Source organism: Pseudophryne corroboree, chromosome 5 (genome assembly GCF_028390025.1).
Source record: "Pseudophryne corroboree isolate aPseCor3 chromosome 5, aPseCor3.hap2, whole genome shotgun sequence".
Classification (NCBI taxonomy): domain Eukaryota; kingdom Metazoa; phylum Chordata; class Amphibia; order Anura; family Myobatrachidae; genus Pseudophryne; species Pseudophryne corroboree.
The window spans coordinates 123270081-123291666 of NC_086448.1; the positions used below are offsets into that span (position 1 = coordinate 123270081).

Consider the following 21586-nt stretch of genomic DNA (forward strand, 5'->3'; position numbering starts at 1 on the left):
TAGATATCCACGCATCTAGAGCTTCCCCAAAGAGAGCCTGACCTGTATAGGGTAGGGACTCCACACTTCTTCTGGATTCCGCGTCGGCCGACCACTGGCGCAGCCACAGTCCCCGACGAGCTTAAACAGACATGGAAGATATTCCCGCAGCCATGGAACCCAGGCCTTTCATGGATTCTACCATAAAACCTGCAGAATCATGTATGTTGCGTAAATATAATGCAATGTCATCCCTATCCATCGTATTCAAATCCTCAAGTAAGGTAGCCGACCACTTTACTATTGCCTTTGCAGTCCATGCAATAGCAATAGTGGGACGTAATATGGCCCCTGAAGCAGTATACATTGATTTAAGCGTGTTATCAATTTTCCTATCAGCCGGCTCCTTTAAGGCAGTAGATCCTGGAACAGGTTCTGGACACAGAGGCGTCAACAATTGGCGGGTTTTCCCATTTTTTCCTATCCTCCTCAGGGAAAGGAAATGCCACCTGGACCCTTTTAGGGATCTAGAATTTTTTCTCAGTGTTTACCCATGCTTTTTCAAATATAGCATTCAATTCCTTTGACGCAGGGAAGGTTAGCAAGGCTTTTTTATTTTCAGTGAAAATAGCCTCCTCAACCTGCTCAGGTGTGGTATCATTAACATTTAACACATCCCTGATAGCCTCTATCAACAATTGACCCCCTTTGCAAGAGATGTGGACCCCCGCAACACATCCCCATCACCATCTGTAGTGTCAAAATCGGTATCCGTGTCGTCTTGTGTGACATGCACAAGCGCACGTTTGCGGGGGTATATAACGGGGCGTCCTGAGGTACCAGAACCAGGCCATACTGCCATAGAGCTCTGTAATACCTGGGTTGCAGATTAATTACTTACAACCCTGTCAGAAATCTGAGAAATCCAAGATTTGATAGAGGAAAACCACTCAGGTTCCCTTGCTGGTATCTGTGCTAAACCAGTGATATCCTGATTACGTGGAATGGGATCATCCTGGGAGAATAAATCCTTTGCAGCATATTGACACAGTGTCCCTGGACATAGCTAAAGGAGACCACCAAACACTCCACACACACACGTGGGGGCAAACAGAGTTCCCCCTACCCCCCTAAGAATGGCAAGAAAGTCACAAGGATCTGAGCCAAACCACACACACAGCGCTTTCAGCAAAGGGAGATCCCTTGTCAGCGCAGACTGTGTCCCTTAATAGGAGACACAGTCGGTTTACAGCCTCCCCTCCCCCTTCTACAGCCCCCTGGTACCATGTACTGACAAGTTGGAACTGACAGTTGGAGCTGCTGTGGAGGGACCTGTTCTTCCATCCAGCACTGTGCAGGCAGGAAAATGGTGCTGGAACGCTGCTGGGTCCGCTCTGAGGAGAAGCTCCGCCCCCTTAATGGTGCTGTCTTCCCGCTCTTCATAGATTATACTGGCCTGAGGTAAAACTTGCTGGCTGAGATCCGCAGACCCCGACAGACTTGTGGACCAGTGTGGGGGTATGCGCTGGCTCAGGTCGCCCCTCACAGCGCCGCACCATGTGCCTCTGAACCTTCACAGGAGCGCAGTTAATACTGCTCTCCCTCCCTGTTGCCGCCATCTTCACACCGGTCCCCTGCTTGCTAGGGTAGTCGGTGACTCACTCACCACTTCTTCAGGTCTGTAAGGGGTTGGCGGCATGCTGCTGGGGCGAGCGGTCCCCTGTGGCAGAGAACGATCAGAACCCTCTGGAGCTCAGTGTCCAGTCAGCGGAGACAGTGGCTCAGACCCTGCAGGGCGGACACTGCTCCCCCCCTTAGTCCCTCGCTGCAGGCAGGCTGTTGCCAATAGCCTCCTGTAAAATAAAAAACTCTAAAAATAACTTTTACTAAAAAAGCTCTGTAGAGCTCCCCTAGCTGTGACCGGCACCTCCGGGCACATTTTCTAAACAGAGTCTGGTGGGAGGGGCATAGAGGAAGGAGCCAGCCCACACTCTCAAACTCTTAAGGTGCCAGTGGCTCCTGGTGGACCAGTCTATACTCCATGGTACTAATGTGGACCCCAGCATCCTCTAGGACGTAAGAGAAATAACATAAGAAAGCTTAGGGCTGCTAAAAACCAGCAGCCCTCTGACCGTGGTGTGGCTCCAGCCGCACCAAACAAAAAACGGATTTGCCTGAGCCAGGAGGCATGGATATATGGACGGGCCCGCTGCATGCTGGGAGGCCGAAAAGCTTGGACTGATTGCTGCAAATCCGCTGTCGCGTCATCATATCCCAATGTTATCCTGTGGATAACCTGTGGACCCTGCCGGAGAAAAACATATTGCAGTGCAGGTGGGGCAGATGTAACATGTGCAGAGAGATTTAGATTTGGGTGGGTTATATGGTTTCTGTGCATGGTGAATACTGGCTGCTTTACTTTTACACTGCAATTTAGATTTCAGTTTGAACACACCCCACCCAAATCTAACTCTCTGCACATGTGACATCTGCCCCACGTGCAGTGCAAAATGGTTTTGCCCAATTGCTAACAACTCTGAACCACTAAAGGGCAACATCGTTTAAAAGAGGGGACTCTCCTTCAGTAACTACCACATACCTACAGATGGGTCCTCCGTTATCTTGACTGTTTCTGCGCCTAGACGGAAATTTAGTCACGCCTAGGTGATAGCTTAGGTTGCCGAGTTTAATCACGGACAGGCGCTTGAGGCACAACTAGATGCAATAAACATCTACACTACTGGGTGGCTAGCTCCTCCCTAAGTTCCTGGATGCCAAATCACCGTTCTTAGTATCTCTGTACAGTATGTTCTATTAGGGTACTAATTAGCTGTTCATGCTAATTAGCTGTTCACTAAAAACCCTGATTTATGTGAAACCTATGTGCACCCTGCCATTGAATGTTTTACAATGGTTTACACAGACATTTTTTTTTCTAATAAAGTGAATGTCAGGGGGGGAAAAAATATATAGATTGGCACTTTGGGAATCGAACCCAGAACCCTCAGCGTGGGAGGTGGGAGCCTTCACCGCTAGCCTACGTCGCTGCATGGAAGATACACAAGTTCATGTGTAAATGTAATGCAAGCAGCGACTCCTTCCCATTGGTGTTCGTTTATGCCGTTAGGGGACTCGGACGCTCACTTAGTGCACTGTACATACTGTAAAGTCAATGAGCTACATTATTCCTTTCACACATTAGTTGCGTCTGCATACACAAGTGTTTTAAAACGTTCATTTGCGTCTGTATAAATTATTCACACAGTAATTTGGCATCCAGGAACTTAGGGAGGAGCTTTTATCTCTCCCCATTATACTTCATACTACGGGATTTGGACGCTCACATATCCCTAACATCAATAGACCATACTGTATCTGTAACACGTTTGTTTGCATCTGTATATGCTGTACTATTTGCATCTGTACTGTATATACTGTATGACATACTGTAGCATAATGTAGCTTAATGAGACGCACCAGTAAAGTAGTTCAGTATTGTACTTTAATGGAGACCACACGCATGCGCATTGGTTATTTTAAAAAGCAACATCGGGTGGATGATCTTAGGTATTACACTCAAAGGTAATGCCAAACGCTCTGTGCGCCTACCTTTGATTAGACGCGCCTCCTTGTGCCCAGGCACGCTGCGTATGCCTGATCGCGACTAACGCCTCAGTCAGCCAAGATAACGGAGGACCTATCTGTATACTTCATAATGATCTGTTCAGTACCCACATGATCACTAGAGAATAACTTCACAGGATACCTCATAGTATGTGCATGCACTTTTAATGCTCTTCCATTCATTTCCAGAGTTTTTAAAAATTTTGCAGAGTTTATCCATGAAGGGATGGTACTCACTTCATTGTGGGATCAATGTCACAATGCCATCATGTCCCTCCCCTCCTGGGGCCAAGTGACAGCAACTATAAGGGGGCTTGTAGTTCAGTACCCCCAATCCACATTTAAAACAACTGTAGAACTTACTGTAGGACAAGTCCCACTCGTCCTTAGCATTGAAGGCATTCACCAAACATATTGTGCATACATGCTCCAGATTAGTAAAAAAAAATCATACTGCTACTTAAGGACTACACTACCATCTGTCCTACATACTACATTTTAACAACTGCTTCCCCTATTGGCAAATGAGTTTCCCTCCAACTCCTTGTTTTTTTATGCAGGACTGTAAGGAGAACCACCTGATCACCAGCAAAAACATCTACACAGAGCAACACCCGAGTCCCTACTAGGAGAAAAAGGAGCCAGTACAATGTAACATGTAGATGGCAGTGTATAAGAATACTGTAATATGGCACAGATGGCAGTACAATACCGGTATAGATGATGATACAGCGCTAACTATTGGAGGCAATTACTAGATTTTCAAAGATGTATCCTACACAGATTACAGACTGGCTCTTGGGGATAGTATTTACATTTATTGGCTACTACAATCAGATCTGTGGTTCCTTTGTAAAACACGGTCCTCTAATAAAATGGCCATGAACACCCATCACACAACCAGTAATTAAAGAGACATTTATGGCTTCAATAATTTATACCTGTAAATTCTTGTATGTTCTGTCCTTTTGTGCTGGAGTAACAGTCATGGGGTAGGATCCTGTACAACCCAGAGAGAAAGGTATTTTGTCCACAGACCCAATACTGATTCGGGAGGGTTCTGAGAGGTTTGATCCATTAATGGTGCTGTTGTAACTTCGGAAACCCACCACTGCTCTCTTTGTAGTACTGGGTAACTTTCTAGTTGTGGCTGGAGATGCCCAGGCTTTATTGTCCATTTCAGGTAAAATACATCCTGTGGGTTTGCTCTTTTCTTGCTCTTTGTCTTCACATATGGCAGCTAAATCTGCATCCTGCAGAGTTGAGCCCTCATTGGCCTCGTTCTGCGACTCAAAAGAAAGTTCTTTCATGCTTCTATCCACATCAGAGAGCGCTTCTTCCGGTGACTGGTCTGAAACAGATGCTTTAGGAGAGGAACTGGGATTCCCATTTGGACTTTGTTTCCAGGACCCATTGTTGTCTGATCCAGAGTTTGAACTATTCTCATCTAATTCACACAACAAGTTCTTGGCCACTGGATTCTCTGAGCAGTGTTTCTCCGGAGTTTCCGGAGCTGGGACAAACTTTTCTTTTTGCTTATCATCACACACAGCACCTCGTCGGAGATCGGCAAGAAAAAGGGACTCAATTTCCATAGTTAGACCAGTACTTGTAATGACGGGAACATCTTCAATTTGGTAGGCACGTTTATACTGGGAATTACTCTTCTTTTCCATAAGATCCTGACCAGGACTTGTTTCAACTAATGAAAAATTTCTTTTGGTTCCTGTTCTTTCAGCAAGTTCATATTCATTATAATTGATGGGATCCAATGAAGAACTCGGCAGCCAAGGAGGAGATACTGGAGATCTGGGGAACACTTTCAATTCTCCAAAATCAAAGTTTTCCTTCTCTTCATGCGTGGTAGGATCATACAGACATTTCCTGATTAATCCTTTTGCATTTACACTACCAATTGGTGTGTCCTTAAGTTCGTTAGTACGGTGCTGGACGTCAAAATTCTTACCATTCTCACGATAAATAATGGGAGAGAAATTGGTCTCCAAATCCTTCATGTACTTCACAACTTTCCCCAGTTGCGTCTTGCTTAATGATTTATCAGACAAATTAGCCTTTAATCGACTAGAGTTCAAATACAGTGGTCCTTCGGCAACCTGGAAAAAGGGGTAAAAAATCAAGACAAAATAAAGTATACCAACCCACTCCCCCAACGGAAAAATAAATCAGTCATCTTAAAAGGAAATGCTGAAAACTTTAGAATAAAACTGTGAGTATTATGGTCACATTAAAAGAATATGAAGTAGCCCAATGAGTTTGGGGGACAGTTTGTAGCTTTTCTGCCATCTAGTGGTAAATGTGGACACTCACATTAGTATAGATATGAGGGATAACATGATAAACAATGCTTAGAAACAACCAGTACAGTCATGGATTATATTATACAGGATCAGGGGCTATGTGTACAATATTTTTGATTCTGCAAATTCACAGAGGGATATTTTTTTTGCAATAATAGGATTTTAATACCTGCCGGTAAATCCTTTTCTCGTAGCCCATAAGGGATATTGGGGGAAACTAGTACGATGGGGTACAGACGTGGTCCAAAGGAGCAAGTGCACTTAAAATTTCTTCAACTGGGTGTGCTGGCTCCTCCCCTCTATGCCCCCTCCCACAGGCAGTTATAGGTAAAAACGTGCCCAAAGAAGAAAGGACATATATGATGGGAGGTACATAACAGAAATGGTGGTGAGATTTACACACCAGCACACCACTAACTTACAACAACCAGCAAAGGCTGGTAACAAAAACAGCTGAACATGTAACTATAGAACAAGAATCTGCAGAAAAGTCCACGCACTTAGGCGGGCGCCCAATATCCCTTATGGACTACGAGAAAAGGATTTACCAGTAGGTATTAAAATCCTATTTTCCCTAGCATCCATAAGGGATATTGGGGGAAACTAGTACGATGGGGACGTCCGAAAGCTTCCAGAAAGGCCGGGAACGTGCGGAGACTGCTGCAGCACCGCCTGCCCAAAGTGGGTATCCTCTTTGGCCAGGGTATCAAATTTGTAGAACTTCACAAAAAAAAGTGTTCTTTCCCGACCAGGTAGCAGCTTGGCATAGTTGCAAGGCCGAGACTCCATGGGCAGCCCCCAGGAAGAGCCCACTGATCTAGTATAGTTGGCCTTTAGCGACTTAGGAACAGGTAAGGCTGCCGACACATAGGCCTGTTGGATAGTAAGCCTAATCCAACGAGCAATGGACTGCTTAGAAGCAGAACAACCCTTCTTCTGCACATCATAAAGCACGAACAAGGAAACAGTCTTTCTGACCTGAGCTGTACGCTTGACATATATCTTCAAGCATCCAATGCCTCCAGAGGAGGAGCAGAAGCGTCAGAACTGGACGGAATCACAATAGGTTGATTCAGATGAAACGCGGAGCAACCTTCGGCAGGAACTGCTGTCTAGTCAGGAGCTCCGATCTGTCCTCGTAAAAGATCAAGTAGGGACTTTTACACGATAAGGCCCCCAATTCTGAAACACGTCGAGCAGAAGCCAGGGCCAGTAACATCACTGTCTTCCATGTGAGGTACTTGTCTTCTTTTGTCATCAGAGGTTCAAACCAGGAGGACTGTAGAAATTTCAACACCACATCCAAATTCCAGGGTTCCGTAGGCAGCACAAAGGGAGGTTGTATGTGGAGTACCCCTTGCAAGAAGGTCTGAACTTCTGGCAACACTGCCAATCTCTTCTGAAAGAACCCACTAAAAAAGAAAGGCGCCTGTGATAGAACCTGTGTTGAGATGCTATATGCTGCTCTCAGAATAGGGTATTAGCGTCGCTATATAAAGTGAACAAGCAAAAAAGGAAAAAGAGAGCGCAAATAGACTTTAATTATTCCATATTTATTATATCTAAAATTGCACATACACCAAAATTTAATTTAAACTATACCAATTGGCAACTGAATTTAAAACAACTTAGCACTTTAAAAATATATTTCATAGCATAGGATCCCTAACACTCGAATATCCTTATGGTTCCACTCAAGTAATACCCTACTGATTACCAGATAGTTTTCACTGGTGTCCTTTAGTGAAATCAGTGTAGAAAGAGTCCAAGAAAGACCCTTATTTATATCCACCAGTCACGTGTCACGTCCTGTGTGATAATACATGTATTTATACCGTTATCATGGTTATTGTTTCTTCTAAGAAAGAATTGAAACAGTTAATGTAGCAAATATACTGATACTTCAGGTAGCTAAAAGTCAGTTTGTAAAGCAGGCTTTATCTCATATTGCAGCCTCTCTAGAGCGTCTCCGTCTGCCGCTCTCTACCTTAATCACTTGTGTTCAGAGCGGTTAGGCTTACCGCTTCCCTGAGAGTTTTGATCCACGGCGCCGGGATTGCGCGCACCGCCTGGCTTGTCCAAGGTGATTGTAGCTGCGGCGCCTGTGTTCACCTCTCAGTGCCCGACTGGACCGCTGGCTCCAGGCACGTGATCGGCAGCCACGGTCCCTACTTTGCAAAGGGACCAATGCAAGTGGCTCCAGACCCAGGACCGGACTGTCCAATAAGGTGAATGATGCGGAAATCGGTGGCAACCAAATCCGTGAAGAGTGTTTGGATCCTAAAAACACCCTGACGCGTTTCTCGACCGTTATAATCTGGTCGTTTCTTCAGAGGGAAGGAATATTCCTTCCCTCTGAAGAAACGACCAGCTTATAGCGGTCGAGAAACGCGTCAGGGTGTTTTTAGGATCCAGACGGAGACGCTCTAGAGAGGCTGCAATATGGGATAAAGCCTGCTTTACAAACTGACTTTAAGCTACCTGAAGTATCAGTATATATGCTACATTAACTGTTTCAATTCTTTCTTAAAAGAAACAATAAATAAGATTTTACTCACCGGTAAATCTATTTCTCGTAGTCCGTAGTGGATGCTGGGAACTCCGTAAGGACCATGGGGAATAGCGGCTCCGCAGGAGACTGGGCACAACTAAAAGAAAGCTTTAGGACTAGCTGGTGTGCACTGGCTCCTCCCACTATGACCCTCCTCCAGACCTCAGTTAGGATACTGTGCCCGGAAGAGCTGACACAATAAGGAAGGATTTTGAATCCCGGGTAAGACTCATACCAGCCACACCAATCACACCGTATAACTCGTGATACTATACCCAGTTAACAGTATGAAACATAACTGAGCCTCTCAACAGATGGCTCATAACAATAACCCGTTAGTTAGGCAATAACTATATACAAGTATTGCAGACAATCCGCACTTGGGATGGGCGCCCAGCATCCACTACGGACTACGAGAAATAGATTTACTGGTGAGTAAAATCTTATTTTCTCTGACGTCCTAGTGGATGCTGGGAACTCCGTAAGGACCATGGGGATTATACCAAAGCTCCCAAACGGGCGGGAGAGTGCGGATGACTCTGCAGCACCGAATGAGAGAACTCAAGGTCCTCCTCAGCCAGGGTATCAAATTTGTAGAATTTAGCAACCGTGTTTGCCCCTGACCAAGTAGCAGCTCGGCAAAGTTGTAAAGCCGAGACCCCTCGGGCAGCCGCCCAAGATGAGCCCACCTTCCTCGTGGAGTGGGCTTTTACTGATTTAGTGCTACAAATCCAGCGAGCAATAGTCTGCTTAGAAGCAGGAGCACCCAGTTTGTTGGGTGCATACAGGATAAATAGAGAGTCAGTTTTCCTGACTCCAGCCGTCCTGGAAACATATATTTTCAGGGCCCGGACTACGTCCAGTAACTTGGAATCCTCCAAGTCCCTAGTAGCCGCAGGCACTACAATAGGTTGGTTCAAGTGAAAAGCTGATACCACCTTAGGGAGAAACTGAGGACGAGTCCTCAATTCTGCCCTATCCATATGGAAAACCAGATAAGGGCTTTTATATGACAAAGCCGCCAATTCTGATACACGCCTGGCCGAAGCCAAGGCCAATAACATGACCACTTTCCACGTGAGATATTTCAGATCCACGGTTTTTAGTGGCTCAAACCAATGTGATTTTAGGAAACTCAACACCACGTTGAGATCCCAAGGCGCCACTGGAGGCATAAAAGGGGGCTGAATATGCAGCACTCCCTTTACAAATGTCTGAACTTCAGGTAGTGAAGCCAGTTCTTTCTGGAAGAAAATGGACAGACCTTAATGGAACCCAATTTTAGGCCCATAGTCACTCCTGACTGTAGGAAGTGCAGAAATCGACCAAGCTGAAATTCTTCTGTTGGGGCCTTCCTGGCCTCACACCCCGCAACATATTTTCGCCAAATACGGTGATAATGGTTTGCGGTTACTTCTTTCCTGGCTTTTATCAGCGTAGGAACGACTTCCTCCGGAATGCCCTTTTCCTTTAGGATCCGGTATTCAACCGCCATGCCGTCAAACGCAGCCGCGGTAAGTCTTGGAACAGACAGGGCCCCTGCTGTAGCAGATCCTGTCTGAGCGGTAGAGGCCATGGGTCCTCTGATATCATTTCTTGCAGTTCTGGGTACCACGCTCTTCTTGGCCAATCCGGAACCATGAGTATCGTTCTTACTCCTCGTTTTCTTATTATTCTCAGTACCTTTGGTATGAGAGGCAGAGGAGGGAACACATAAACCGATTGGTACACCCAACGGTGTCACTAGAGCGTCCACAGCTATCGCCTGAGGGTCCCTTGACCTGGCGCAATATCTCTCTAGTTTTTTGTTTAGGCGGGACGCCATCATGTCCACCTGTGGCCTTTCCCAACGGTTTACCATCAGTTGGAAGACTTCTGGATGAAGTCCCCACTCTCCCGGGTGTAGGTCGTGTCTGCTGAGGAAGTCTGCTTCCCAGTTGTCCACTCCCGGAATGAACACTGCTGACAGTGCTAAGACGTGATTTTCCGCCCATCGGAGAATCCTTGTGGCTTCTGCCATCGCCATCCTGCTTCTCGTGCCGCCCTGTCGGTTTACATGGGTGACTGACGTGATGTTGTCTGATTGGATCAGTACCGGCTGGTTTTGAAGCAGGGGCCTTGCCTGACTTAGGGCATTGTAAATGGCCCTCAGTTCCAGAATATTTATGTGTAGGGACGACTCCTGACTTGACCAAAGTCCTTAGAAGTTTCTTCCCTGTGTGACTGCTCCCCAGCCTCGAAGACTGGCATCCGTTGTCACCAGGACCCAGTCCTGTATGCCGAATCTGCGGCCCTCTTGAAGATGAGCACTCTGCAGCCACCACAGTAGAGATACCCTGGTCCTTGGAGACAGGGTTATCAGCCGATGCATCTGAAGATGCGATCCTGACCACTTGTCCAAGAGGTCCCACTGAAAAGTTCTTGCATGGAACCTGCCGAATGGAATTGCTTCGTAGGAAGCTACCATTTTTCCCAGGACTCGTGTGCAGTGATGCACCGATACCTGTTTTGGTTTCAGGAGGTCTCTGACTAGAGATGACAGCTCCTTGGCTTTCTCCAGCGGGAGAAACACTTTTTTCTGTACGGTGTCCAGAACCATCCCCAGGAACAGTAGGCGTGTGGTAGGAACCAGCTGTGACTATGGAATGTTTAGAATCCATCCGTGCTGTTGTAGCACTTCCCGAGATAGTGCTACCCCAACCAACAACTGCTCCCTGGACCTCGCCTTTATAAGGAGATCGTCCAATTACGGGATAATTAAAACTCCCTTTTTTCCGAAGGAGTATCATCATTTCTGCCATTACCTTGGTAAACACCCTCGGTGCTGTGGACAGCCCAAACGGCAGTGTCTGGAATTGGTAATGGCAATCCTGTACCACAAATCTGAGGTACTCCTGGTGAGGATGGTAAATGGGGACATGCAGGTAAGCATCCTTGATGTCCAGGGATACCATGTAATCCCCCTCGTCCAGGCTCGCAATAACCGCCCTGAGCGATTCCATATTGAACTTGAATCTTTTGATATATGTGTTCAAGGATTTTAAATTTAAGATGGGTCTCCGAACCGTCCGGTTTCGGTACCACAAACATTGTGGAATAGTAACCCTTTCCTTGTTGAAGGAGGGGTACCTTGACAATCACTTGCTGTGAATACAGTTTTTGGATAGCCACCAACACTGCCTCCTTGGCAGAGGGAGTTGCTGGTAAGGCAGATTTTAGGAAACGGCGGGGGGGAGACGCCACGAATTCCAGCCTGTACCCCTGAGATACTACTTGAAGGATCCAGGGATCCACCTGTGAGAGAGCCCACTGTGCGCTGAAATTTCTGAGACGGGCCCCATCGTACCCGGGTCCGCCTGTGAAGCCCCAGCGTCATGCTGTGGACTTACCGGACGCTGTGCCTTTTTGAATCGGCATCACCTGACCACTGCCGAGTCCATAACCCCCTTCTGGCGGCAATGGACATTGCGCTTATTTTTGATGCCAGCCGGCAAATATCCCTCTGTGCATCACGCATGTATAAGACAGCGTCTTTTATATGCTCTATTGTCAGCAAAATATTGTCCCTATCCAGAGTATCAATATTATCCGACAGGGAATCTGACCACGCAGCAGCAGCACTGCACATCCATGCCGATGCAATCGCTGGTCGCAATATAATGGCCGTGTGTGTATATATAGCTTTTAGGGTAGCCTCCTGCTTTCTCTCAGCAGGTTCCTTTTGGGGCGGCCGTATCCGGAGACGGTAGTGCCACCTTTTTTGATAAACGTGTAAGCGCTTTATCTACCCTAGGGGGTGTTTCCCAACGTGACCTATCCTCTGGCGGGAAAGGGTACGCTGCCAATAACCGTTTAGAAATTATCAATTTCTTATCGGGGGAAGTCCACGCTTCCTCACACACCTCATTTAATTCCTCAGATGCAGGAAAAACTACTGGTAGTTTTTTCTCACCAAACATAATACCCTTTTTTGTGGTACCTGGGGTACTATCAGAAATGTGTAATACATTTTTCATTGCCTCAATCATGTAACGGGTGGCCCTATTGGAAGGTACACTAGTCTCATCGTCGTCGACACTGGAGTCGGTATCCGTGTCAACATCTGTGTCTGCCATCTGAGGTAGCGGGCGTTTTAAAGCCCCTGATGACATTTGAGACGCTTGGACAGGCACAAGCCGAGTAGCCGGCTGTCTTATGTCGTCAAACCTTTTATGTAAGGAGCTGACACTGTCACGTAATTCCTTCCATAAGTCCATCCACACAGGTGTCGACCCCGCAGGGAGTGACATCACATTCACAGGCATTTGCTCTGCCTCCACGTCATTATCCTCATCATACATGTCGACACAGCAGTACCGACACACAGCACACACACAGGGAATGCTCTGACAGAGGACAGGACCCCACAAAGCCCTTTGGGGAGACAGAGGGAGAGTATGCCAGCACACACCACAGCGCTATATAACACAGGGATATCACTATACAGAGTGTTTTCCCCTATAGCTGCTTGTATTATATATACTGCGCCTAAATTTATTGCCCCCCCTCTCTTTTTTACCCTTTCTGTAGTGCAGGACTGCAGGGGAGAGCCAGGGAGCGATCCTTCCAGCGGAACTGTGAGGGAAAATGGCGCCAGTGTGCTGAGGAAGATGGCTCCGCCCCTTTTTCGGCGGGCTTTCTCCCGCTGTTTGTGTAAATCTGGCAGGGGTAATTTACACCTATATAACCTCTAGGGCTATATATGGTGTCAGTTTTGCCAGCCAAGGTGTTAATATTGCTGCTCAGTGCGCCCCCGCCCAGCACCCATCAGTGACCGGAGTGTGTGGTGTGCATGAGGAGGTATGGCGCACAGCTGCAGTGCTGTGCGCTACCTTGGAGAAGACAAAAGTCTTCAGCCGCCGATTTTCCGGACACTTCTTGCTTCTGGCTCTGTAAGGGGGACGGCGGCGCGGCTCCGGGACCGGACGACGAGGTCGGGTCCTGTGTGCGATCCCTCTGGAGCTAATGGTGTCCAGTAGCCTAAGAAGCCCAAGCTACCACCAGTTAGGTAGGTTAGCTTCTTCTCCCCTTAGTCCCTCGTTGCAGTGAGCCTGTTGCCAGCAGGTCTCACTGTAAAATAAAAAACCTAAAATATACTTTCTTTCTAGGAGCTCAGGAGAGCCTCCTAGTGTGCATTCAGCTCGGCCGGGCACAAAAATCTAACTGGAGGTCTGGAGGAGGGTCATAGTGGGAGGAGCCAGTGCACACCAGCTAGTCCTAAAGCTTTCTTTAGTTGTGCCCAGTCTCCTGCGGAGCCGCTATTCCCCATGGTCCTTACGGAGTTCCCAGCATCCACTAGGACGTCAGAGAAACCATGATTACGGTATAAATACATGTATTATCACACAGGACGTGACTGGTGGATATAAATAAGGGTCTTTCACCATTCTTGGACTCTTTCTACACTGATTTCACTTTAGGACACCTGTGAAAACTATCTGGTAATCAGTAGGGTATTACTTGAGTGGGACCATAAGGATATTCGAATGTTAGGGATCCTATGCTATGAAATATATTTTTAAAGTGCTAAGTTGTTTTAAATTCAGTTGCCAATTGGTATAGTTTAAATTAAACTTTGGTGTATGTGCAATTTTAGATATAATAAATATGGAATAATTAAAGTCTATTTGCGCTCTCTTTTTCCTTTTTTGCTTCTTCTGAAAGAAAATGGAGAGCTGAAATCTGGACCTTAATGGAACCCAGACGTAAGCCCTTATCCACACCAGCCTGCAGGAAAGTCCCAAGTGAAACTCTGCAGGAGCATGCGTGTGTTCCTCACACCAAGAGACATAGCTCCTCCAGATATGATGATAGTGTTTTGACGTCACAGGTTTCCTGGCCTGAACCATGATTGCAATAACTTTCTTGGAAAGGCCCTTGTGAGCTAGGATGTTCCGCTCAACCTCCATGCCGTCAAACGAAGTCGCCGAGTCCGGGTAGACGAACGGTCCTTGTTGAAGAAGATCTCTTCTGAGTGGTAGAGGCCAAGGGTCTTGGACGGACGTGTCCAGAAGATCCGCGTACCACGCCCTCTGCGGCCAATCCGGGGCAATTAGAATTGCCTGGAAACCTTGATTCCTGATTCGCTTTAGCACTCTTGGGAGCAATGGGATTGGAGGAAACAGGTAGACCAGCTGGAAGGCCAAGGCGACGCCAGTGTGTCCACTGCCCTCGCCTGAGGGTCCCTGGTCCGCGAGCAATACCAGGGAAGTTTTTGTTGAGACGAGAAGCCATCATGTCTATTTGTGGGCAACCCCACCGGTTGATGATCTGCTGGAACACCAGATGGTGGAGTCCCCACTCCCCCGAGTGGAGATCATGACGACTCAAGAAGTCCGCCTCCCAGTTGTCCACAGCCGGAATGAAGATTGCCGACATGTCTCTTGCATTTCTTTCCACCCAGAGGAGCATCTTTGACACCTCTCGCATGCAGGCTCAGCTTTTTGTGCCCAGGAACAGGAGCCTCTGAGTTGGCTCCAGGTGGGATTTCTGTAAGTGGAGGATCCACCCATGGTCGGACAGAAGACGGATGGTGCGGTCGATATGGAGCAACAAAAGCTCCCTGGATCTTGCCTTTATCAGAAGATTGTCTAGATAAGGGACCACATTGATCCCTTGGACCCAGAGTTGAAGCATCATCTCCGACATCACCTTCGTGAATACCCTCAGGGCTGTTGACAGGCCGAAGGTCAGTGCCTGGAATTGGAAGTGATCATCCAGCTGGGCAAACCACAGGTACGCCTGATGAGGAGGCCAAATCAGAATGTGTGTGTCCTTGATATCCAAGGAGACCAGAAATTCCTGTTCTTCCAGGCTCGCAATCACCGCTCGCAGGGATTCCATTTTGAACTTGAACACCCTTCAAATAAGGATTCAAGGATTTCAGATTCAGAATGGGTCTGAACGAACCGTCCGGCTTCGGTACCACAAACAGGTTTGAGTAAAACCCCTTGCAGCATTGCGGTAGCGGTACTGGAACAATGACATGGAACTGGACCAACTTACGGATAACGTGTTGTAATGTAACTTGCATATCCTCCAAAGCTCGTAAGCTTGATTTGAAAAATCGTTGAAGGGGGGAGTACTGTCGAACTCCAGCTTGTAGCCCTGAGAAACAAGTTCCCTGACCAAGTCATCCTAGTAGGAGGTCTCCCAGACACGGCTGAAGTGACGCAGATGAGCTCCCACCCCGAGATCCCCTTGGGGTGGGCACAGTCATGCTGAGGCTTTAGTGGAAGCAGTACTAGTGGACTGTTCCTGAGAACTGGCACTTGCAGTTTTTCTGGACTTGCCTCTGGTGCCTCTAGCCGCATTGGAGGCACCTCTGGCCTTCGATTAAAATGTGCAAGACCGAAAGGACTGGACAGAGAGTCCCGGATAAGAACCTCTCACCGGCGGGGCCACAGAGGGGAGAAACGTGGATTTCCTAGCAGTAACCTTGGAAATCCATGCATCCAACTCAACCCCAAAAAGCCATTCCCCAGAAAATGGGAAAGGACTTCATATTATGTTTGGATTCTGCGTCCGCAATCCACTGACGCAACCACAAGGCCCTGCGCCAACACCGCCATGATAGACTTCTGAGCATTAATGTTCCCCATCTCCTTGAGGGAATCACAGAGGACACGAGTAGTGTCCTAAATATGCTACAGGTGGGTTACCATAGTAACTAAGGGCATATCCCCCGAGAGGCCCACCTGAATTTGCGTGGCCCAAGAATGAATAGCATGGGTCATCCACCATCCCGCAATGACCGGTCGTTGTGAAAGGCCGGCTGCAGGGTAGTCTCCATCTTTCGATCCCCATGATCCTTCATAGTAAAGGAGCCCGGGGCAGGCAGCACCGCCTTCTTAGACAGGTGAGAGACATCCACCCCAGGGGGTTCCTCCCAAAATGTTCTACCTTGTGGAAAGTGCGCACATTTTTGGGTGACACTGGGAATTTTTTGACTGCATTTTTCCAGGCCTGTTTGAGTAAGTCATCTAACTCTGGAGAATCAGGGAAAGTGACATTGGGCTTGTTTTGTACAAAGAAAAACGACTGCAGTGATGCAGCGTCCTCTAGAGGGAGCTTTAACACATTCCTTATAGCCAAAATGAGGGGTTCAATACCCCGAGTAGAATCAGGATCCCCACTAATGGGATCCAGGTCATCCGCATCATCTTGAATATCATCATCGGAATCTGATAGCAGAGCAGGTAAACCACGCTTCTGGGGACCTGCATGAGAGAGGTGGGCGGTGCATCAGCCCTAGCAACTAAATCTGCAACAGCTTGTTGCAGTAGCTGCGTTTTCTGCACATTAGCAGTGAGCTGGGATGACATATCTGACATCATAGTTGTAAGAGACCCTAACCAGTGGGGCTCTGTACCCTCTCCCCCAACCTCTTCACTAATTTGTGAAGATTGACTGCATTGCTCACAGGAAACAGAATCATTAGATAATGGAGAGAATCTGGTGTGACAGATACTGCACAGCTTGTGCTTACCCATATTTCACAGTAAGCACAATAACATACACACAGAGAGTTATAATGCAAGCCTGCCCTACTGTATGTGAGAGGAGACAAAGAGAGAGGGAGAATACCAGCACACCCTGAGCTGCACAGCACCAGTGAGACTGTCCGCTCTGTAAATCACAGTAACACTAACAAAATGCAGTCCTAAATAGGCTCAGAATAGTGTACACAAGCATCTCTCTCGCTTAGTTACACCCTGTACCAGCTTCCAGCGTGTCTGTGAGGCAGGAAGCGCTGAGTGTGTGCTGTAAGCAGAGGAAGGCGCCAAACCGCTGCTGGTCCCGCTATGAGGAAGCTCCACCCCCTAAAATGGCTCCGGAGCTGTACATATTATTTATTACTGTCAAAGCCCCCCACAAAAGCTTAAAACCTCCCACAAGTGCTTAGTTAAGCAGTTTTGTGCCAGTATACACACGGGGTATCCTAGCGGGACCCCCAGGGAGGGTCCCGTACGCCGCACCCGTGGTCAGCCGCACTTACAAACGGGGTCCCCGGTGTGTACTCACCACAGTGACCCGCTGAACAAACAGCCCCTCAGGGCGGTGGTCATGTAGCAGGGGAAGCGGCTCTGCCCCTCGAAAGTGACCGTCCCCCCCTAACTCCCACGGTGCAGGTATGCTGTTGCCCAGACAGCATACCGAAAAACACAAAAGTTTTAAATGGAATTGAAGAAAACTCTCTGGAGCTGAAGAGATGTGCATACTTTCCTGAGGGCACTTTTTTCTAAACTACCTGTGGGAAGGGGCATAGAGGGAAGAGCCAGCAGACCCCGTTGAAGAAATTTAAAGTGCATTGGCTCCTTTGGACCCCGTCTATACCCCATCATACTAGTTTCCCCCAATATCCCTTATGGATGCTAGAGAAAAATGTTTATTTGAATTTTAACAAAATAAAAAACAGCGTAGACACAGACAGGTAGTACAGAAGGATACGATCCAAGAGAAATGGGCATTGACAGTTGGTCAGGAACACATCTTAGATGTACACTTAATGCCTAAATTAATAAGCCATAGCGTCCAATCAACCAGATGGTCACATATCAATTTCGCAGAGGGATTTATAACAAGAATAATCCAATGCATTCTACATTCACTGTTATTGCCGTTTTAAATCCTAAGGGCAGAACCATTGAAAAACGAGATTTATGGTAAGAACTTACCGTTGTTAAATCTCTTTCTGCGAGGTACACTGGGCTCCACAGGGAATGACTTTGGGGGTGTAGAGTAGGATCTTGATCCGAGGCACCAACAGGCTCAAAGCTTTGACTGTTCCCAGAATGCCTAGCGCCACCTCCTCTATAAACCCGCCTCCGTGCACAGGAGCTGTTTTTGTTAACCAGTACAATGCAGTAGCAGGCAAAAGAGACGACAATTGTTAGTAGCCACATACACCACACTTTCACGACAGGAGAAAGTGTCAGCAGCTATTGCCATACCAACCCAAAGAAGCTAAGTGCGTCAGGGTGGGCGCCTTATGGAGCCCAGTGTACCTCACGGAAAGAGATTTAACAATGGTAAGTTCTTACTATAAATCTTGTTTTCTGCTGCGGGGTACACTGGGCTCCACAGGGAATTACATTGTTGATGTCCTAAAACAGTTCCTTATGGGAGGGGACGCACTATAGCGGGCACAAGAACCCAGCGTCCAAAGGAAGTATCCTGGGAGGCGGAAGTATCAAAGGCATAGAACCTTATGAACATGTTCACCGAGGACCACGTAGCCGCCTTGCACAATTTTTCAAGGGTCGCACCACGGCGGGCCACCCAAGAAGGATCAACCGACCGAGTAGAATGGGCCTTGATGGTTGCAGGAGCTGGAAGGCCAGCCTGTACATAAGCATGTGCAATCACCATTCTAATCCACCTGGCCAGGGTCTGCTTGTGAGCAGGCCAGCCACGTTTGTGAAAACCAAACAGAACAAAGAGAATCCAACTTCCTGATGGAGGCAGTTCTCTTCAAGTAGATATGGTGAGCCCGTTCCACATCCAAAGACCGTTCTTTGGAAGACAAATCAGGAGAGGCAAAGGCCAGAACCACAATCTCTTGATTAAGGTGTAAAGAAGACCCCACCTTAGGTAAAATACCTAAGACGTGTTCTAAGAACCGCCCGATCACGTGAAAAAATCTGATATGGTGACCTACAAGACAAAGCACCCAAATCAGACACCCGTCTAGCAGAGGCAATAGCCAGCAGAAACAAGACCTTAAGAGAAAGCCACTTAAGGTCTGCAGATTCAAGAGGCTCAAACGGAGACCCTTGCAACGCCTCCAGAACCACCGACAAGTCCCAAGTAGCCACCGGCGGGACATAAGGAGGTTGAATCCGCAACACACCCTGAGTGAACGTATGCACATCAGGTAAAGTCGCAATTTTTCACTGAAACAAAACCGACAAGGCAGAAATATGAACCTTGATGTAGGCCAGACGAAGGCCCAAGTTCAGGCCTTGTTGTAGAAAGGCCAAAAGTTTGGCTGTACTAAACTTGTAGGCGTCACAATTGTTAGATGCGCACCAAGCAAAGTAAGAATTCCAGACACTATGATAAATCCGAGCAGAAGCCGGTTTACGGGCCTTCAATATAGGTTGAATGACCGCCTCAGAAAATCCTTTGGCCCCTAAAACGGAAGCTTCAAGAGCCACGCCGTCAAAGCGAATCGGGCTAAATCCTGTTATACACAGGGGCCCTGAACGAGGAGAATTGGGTGCTGCGGAAGTAGAAGGGAACGCTCTATCGAGAGACCCTGAAGGTCTGAGAACCAATGCCGTCTGGGACACGCTGGAGCGATCAGAAGTAGGATTCCTCCTTCTTGCTTGAACTTCCTTATTACTCTGGGCAGGAGTGACACCAGAGGGAACACGTATGGTAGCTGAAAGTTCCATGGAATTGCCAGTGCGTCCACGAACGCTGCTTGAGGATCCCTTGTCCTTGCTCCAAAGACCGGAACCTTGTGATCGTGTCGAGATGCCATCAGGTCCACATCTGGAAGGCCCACTTGTCCATGATGAGTTGAAATACTTCTGGATGGAGGCTCCACTCTCCGGCGTGTACGTCCTGACAACTGAGAAAGTTCGCTTCCCAGTTTAGGACCCCCAGAATGAACACTGCAGATATGGCTGGCAGATGGTATTCCGCCCCCTGAAGAATCCGTGATACTTCCCTCATTGCCATGCGGCCTCGAGTGACGCCTTGATGATTGATGTATGCCACCGTGGTGGCATTGTCCAACTGTACTTGAACAGGTCTGTTCTGTATGAAATGCTGGGCCAAGTTCAATGAGTTGAACACCGCCAGCAATTCCAGAATGTTTATCGGGAGGAGAGACGCCTCCTTGGTCCACCGACCCTGAAGGGAGTTGTGCTCCAACACCGCGCCCCAACCCCTCAGGCTGGCGTCCGTTGTCAGAAGGACCCAGTTGGAGATCCAGAAGGGACGACCTCTGCTCAATCGTTGGTCCTGAAGCCAATCCAGCTCAGTGACAGACAGACCTCCGGAGACCATGAGATCATTTTAGACCTAATCCGGTGAGGCAGGCCGTCCCACTTGGCAAGAATCAGCTTCTGCAGACGGCGGGAATGAAATTGAGCGCACCCCACCATGTCGAAAGCTGACACCATGAGACTAGCACTTGCATTGCCGAATGTATCGACACTTGCGGACGAGATAGGAAGCATTGAATCCTGTCCTGAAGCTTCAGGACTTTCTCTTGAGACAAGAACAACCGCTGGTTGTCCAACAATGCCCCCAAGTTCACCATGCTCTGAGCAGGGACAAGGGAGGATTTCTTCCAGTTGATGAGCCACCCGTGAGCTTGCAGAAACTGGATAGTCCAATCCAGATGGCGTAGGAGAATTGCCAGGATCAACACGTCATCCAAGTACGGTAGGATCCTGACCCCCTTGACGGCGGAGTACAGCCGTCATTACTGCCATGATGTTGGTGAAGACTCGCGGAGCTGTGGTCAAACCAAAAGGTAACGCCCGAAATTGGTAATGGAGGTTGCCAACCGCAAACCTCAGGTACTGCTGATGAGACACTGCAATGGGAACATGCAGGTAAACATTCTGTATGACCAGTGAGACAATATAGGCCCTCATTCCGAGTTGATCGGTCGCAAGGCGAATTTAGCAGAGTTACACACGCTAAGCCTACGCCTACTGGGAGTGTATCTTAGCTTCTTAAAATTGCGACCGATGTAATCGCAATATTGCGATTACAAACTACTTTGCAGTTTCTGAGTAACTTCAACCTTACTCTGCCTGTGCGATCAGTTCAGTGCTTGTCGTTCCTGGTTTGACGTCACAAACACACCCAGCGTTCGCTCAGACACTCCCCCGTTTCTCCAGCCACTCCTGCGTTTTTTCCGGAAACGGTAGCGTTTTCATCCACACGCCCATAAAACGCCGTGTTTCCGCCCAGTAACACCCATTTCCTGTCAATCACATTACGATCGCCGGAGCGATGAAAAAGCCGTGAGTAAAAATACTATCTTCATTGTTAAATTACTTGGCGCAGTCGCAGTGCGAATATTGCGCATGCGTACTAAGCGGATTTTCAT

At 47.8% G+C, this 21586-nt stretch overlaps 1 protein-coding gene across 1 annotated transcript in view; it reads right to left on the reverse strand.

Annotated features, from left to right (window-relative positions):
• MASTL (microtubule associated serine/threonine kinase like) overlaps positions 1-21586 on the reverse strand; it is a 245522-nt gene that overhangs the window by 75077 nt on the left and 148859 nt on the right. The window contains exon 8 of the mRNA XM_063921679.1: positions 4545-5717. Within this exon, the coding sequence (XP_063777749.1) occupies positions 4545-5717 (1173 nt within the window). The remainder of the gene's footprint in view (positions 1-4544; positions 5718-21586) is intronic.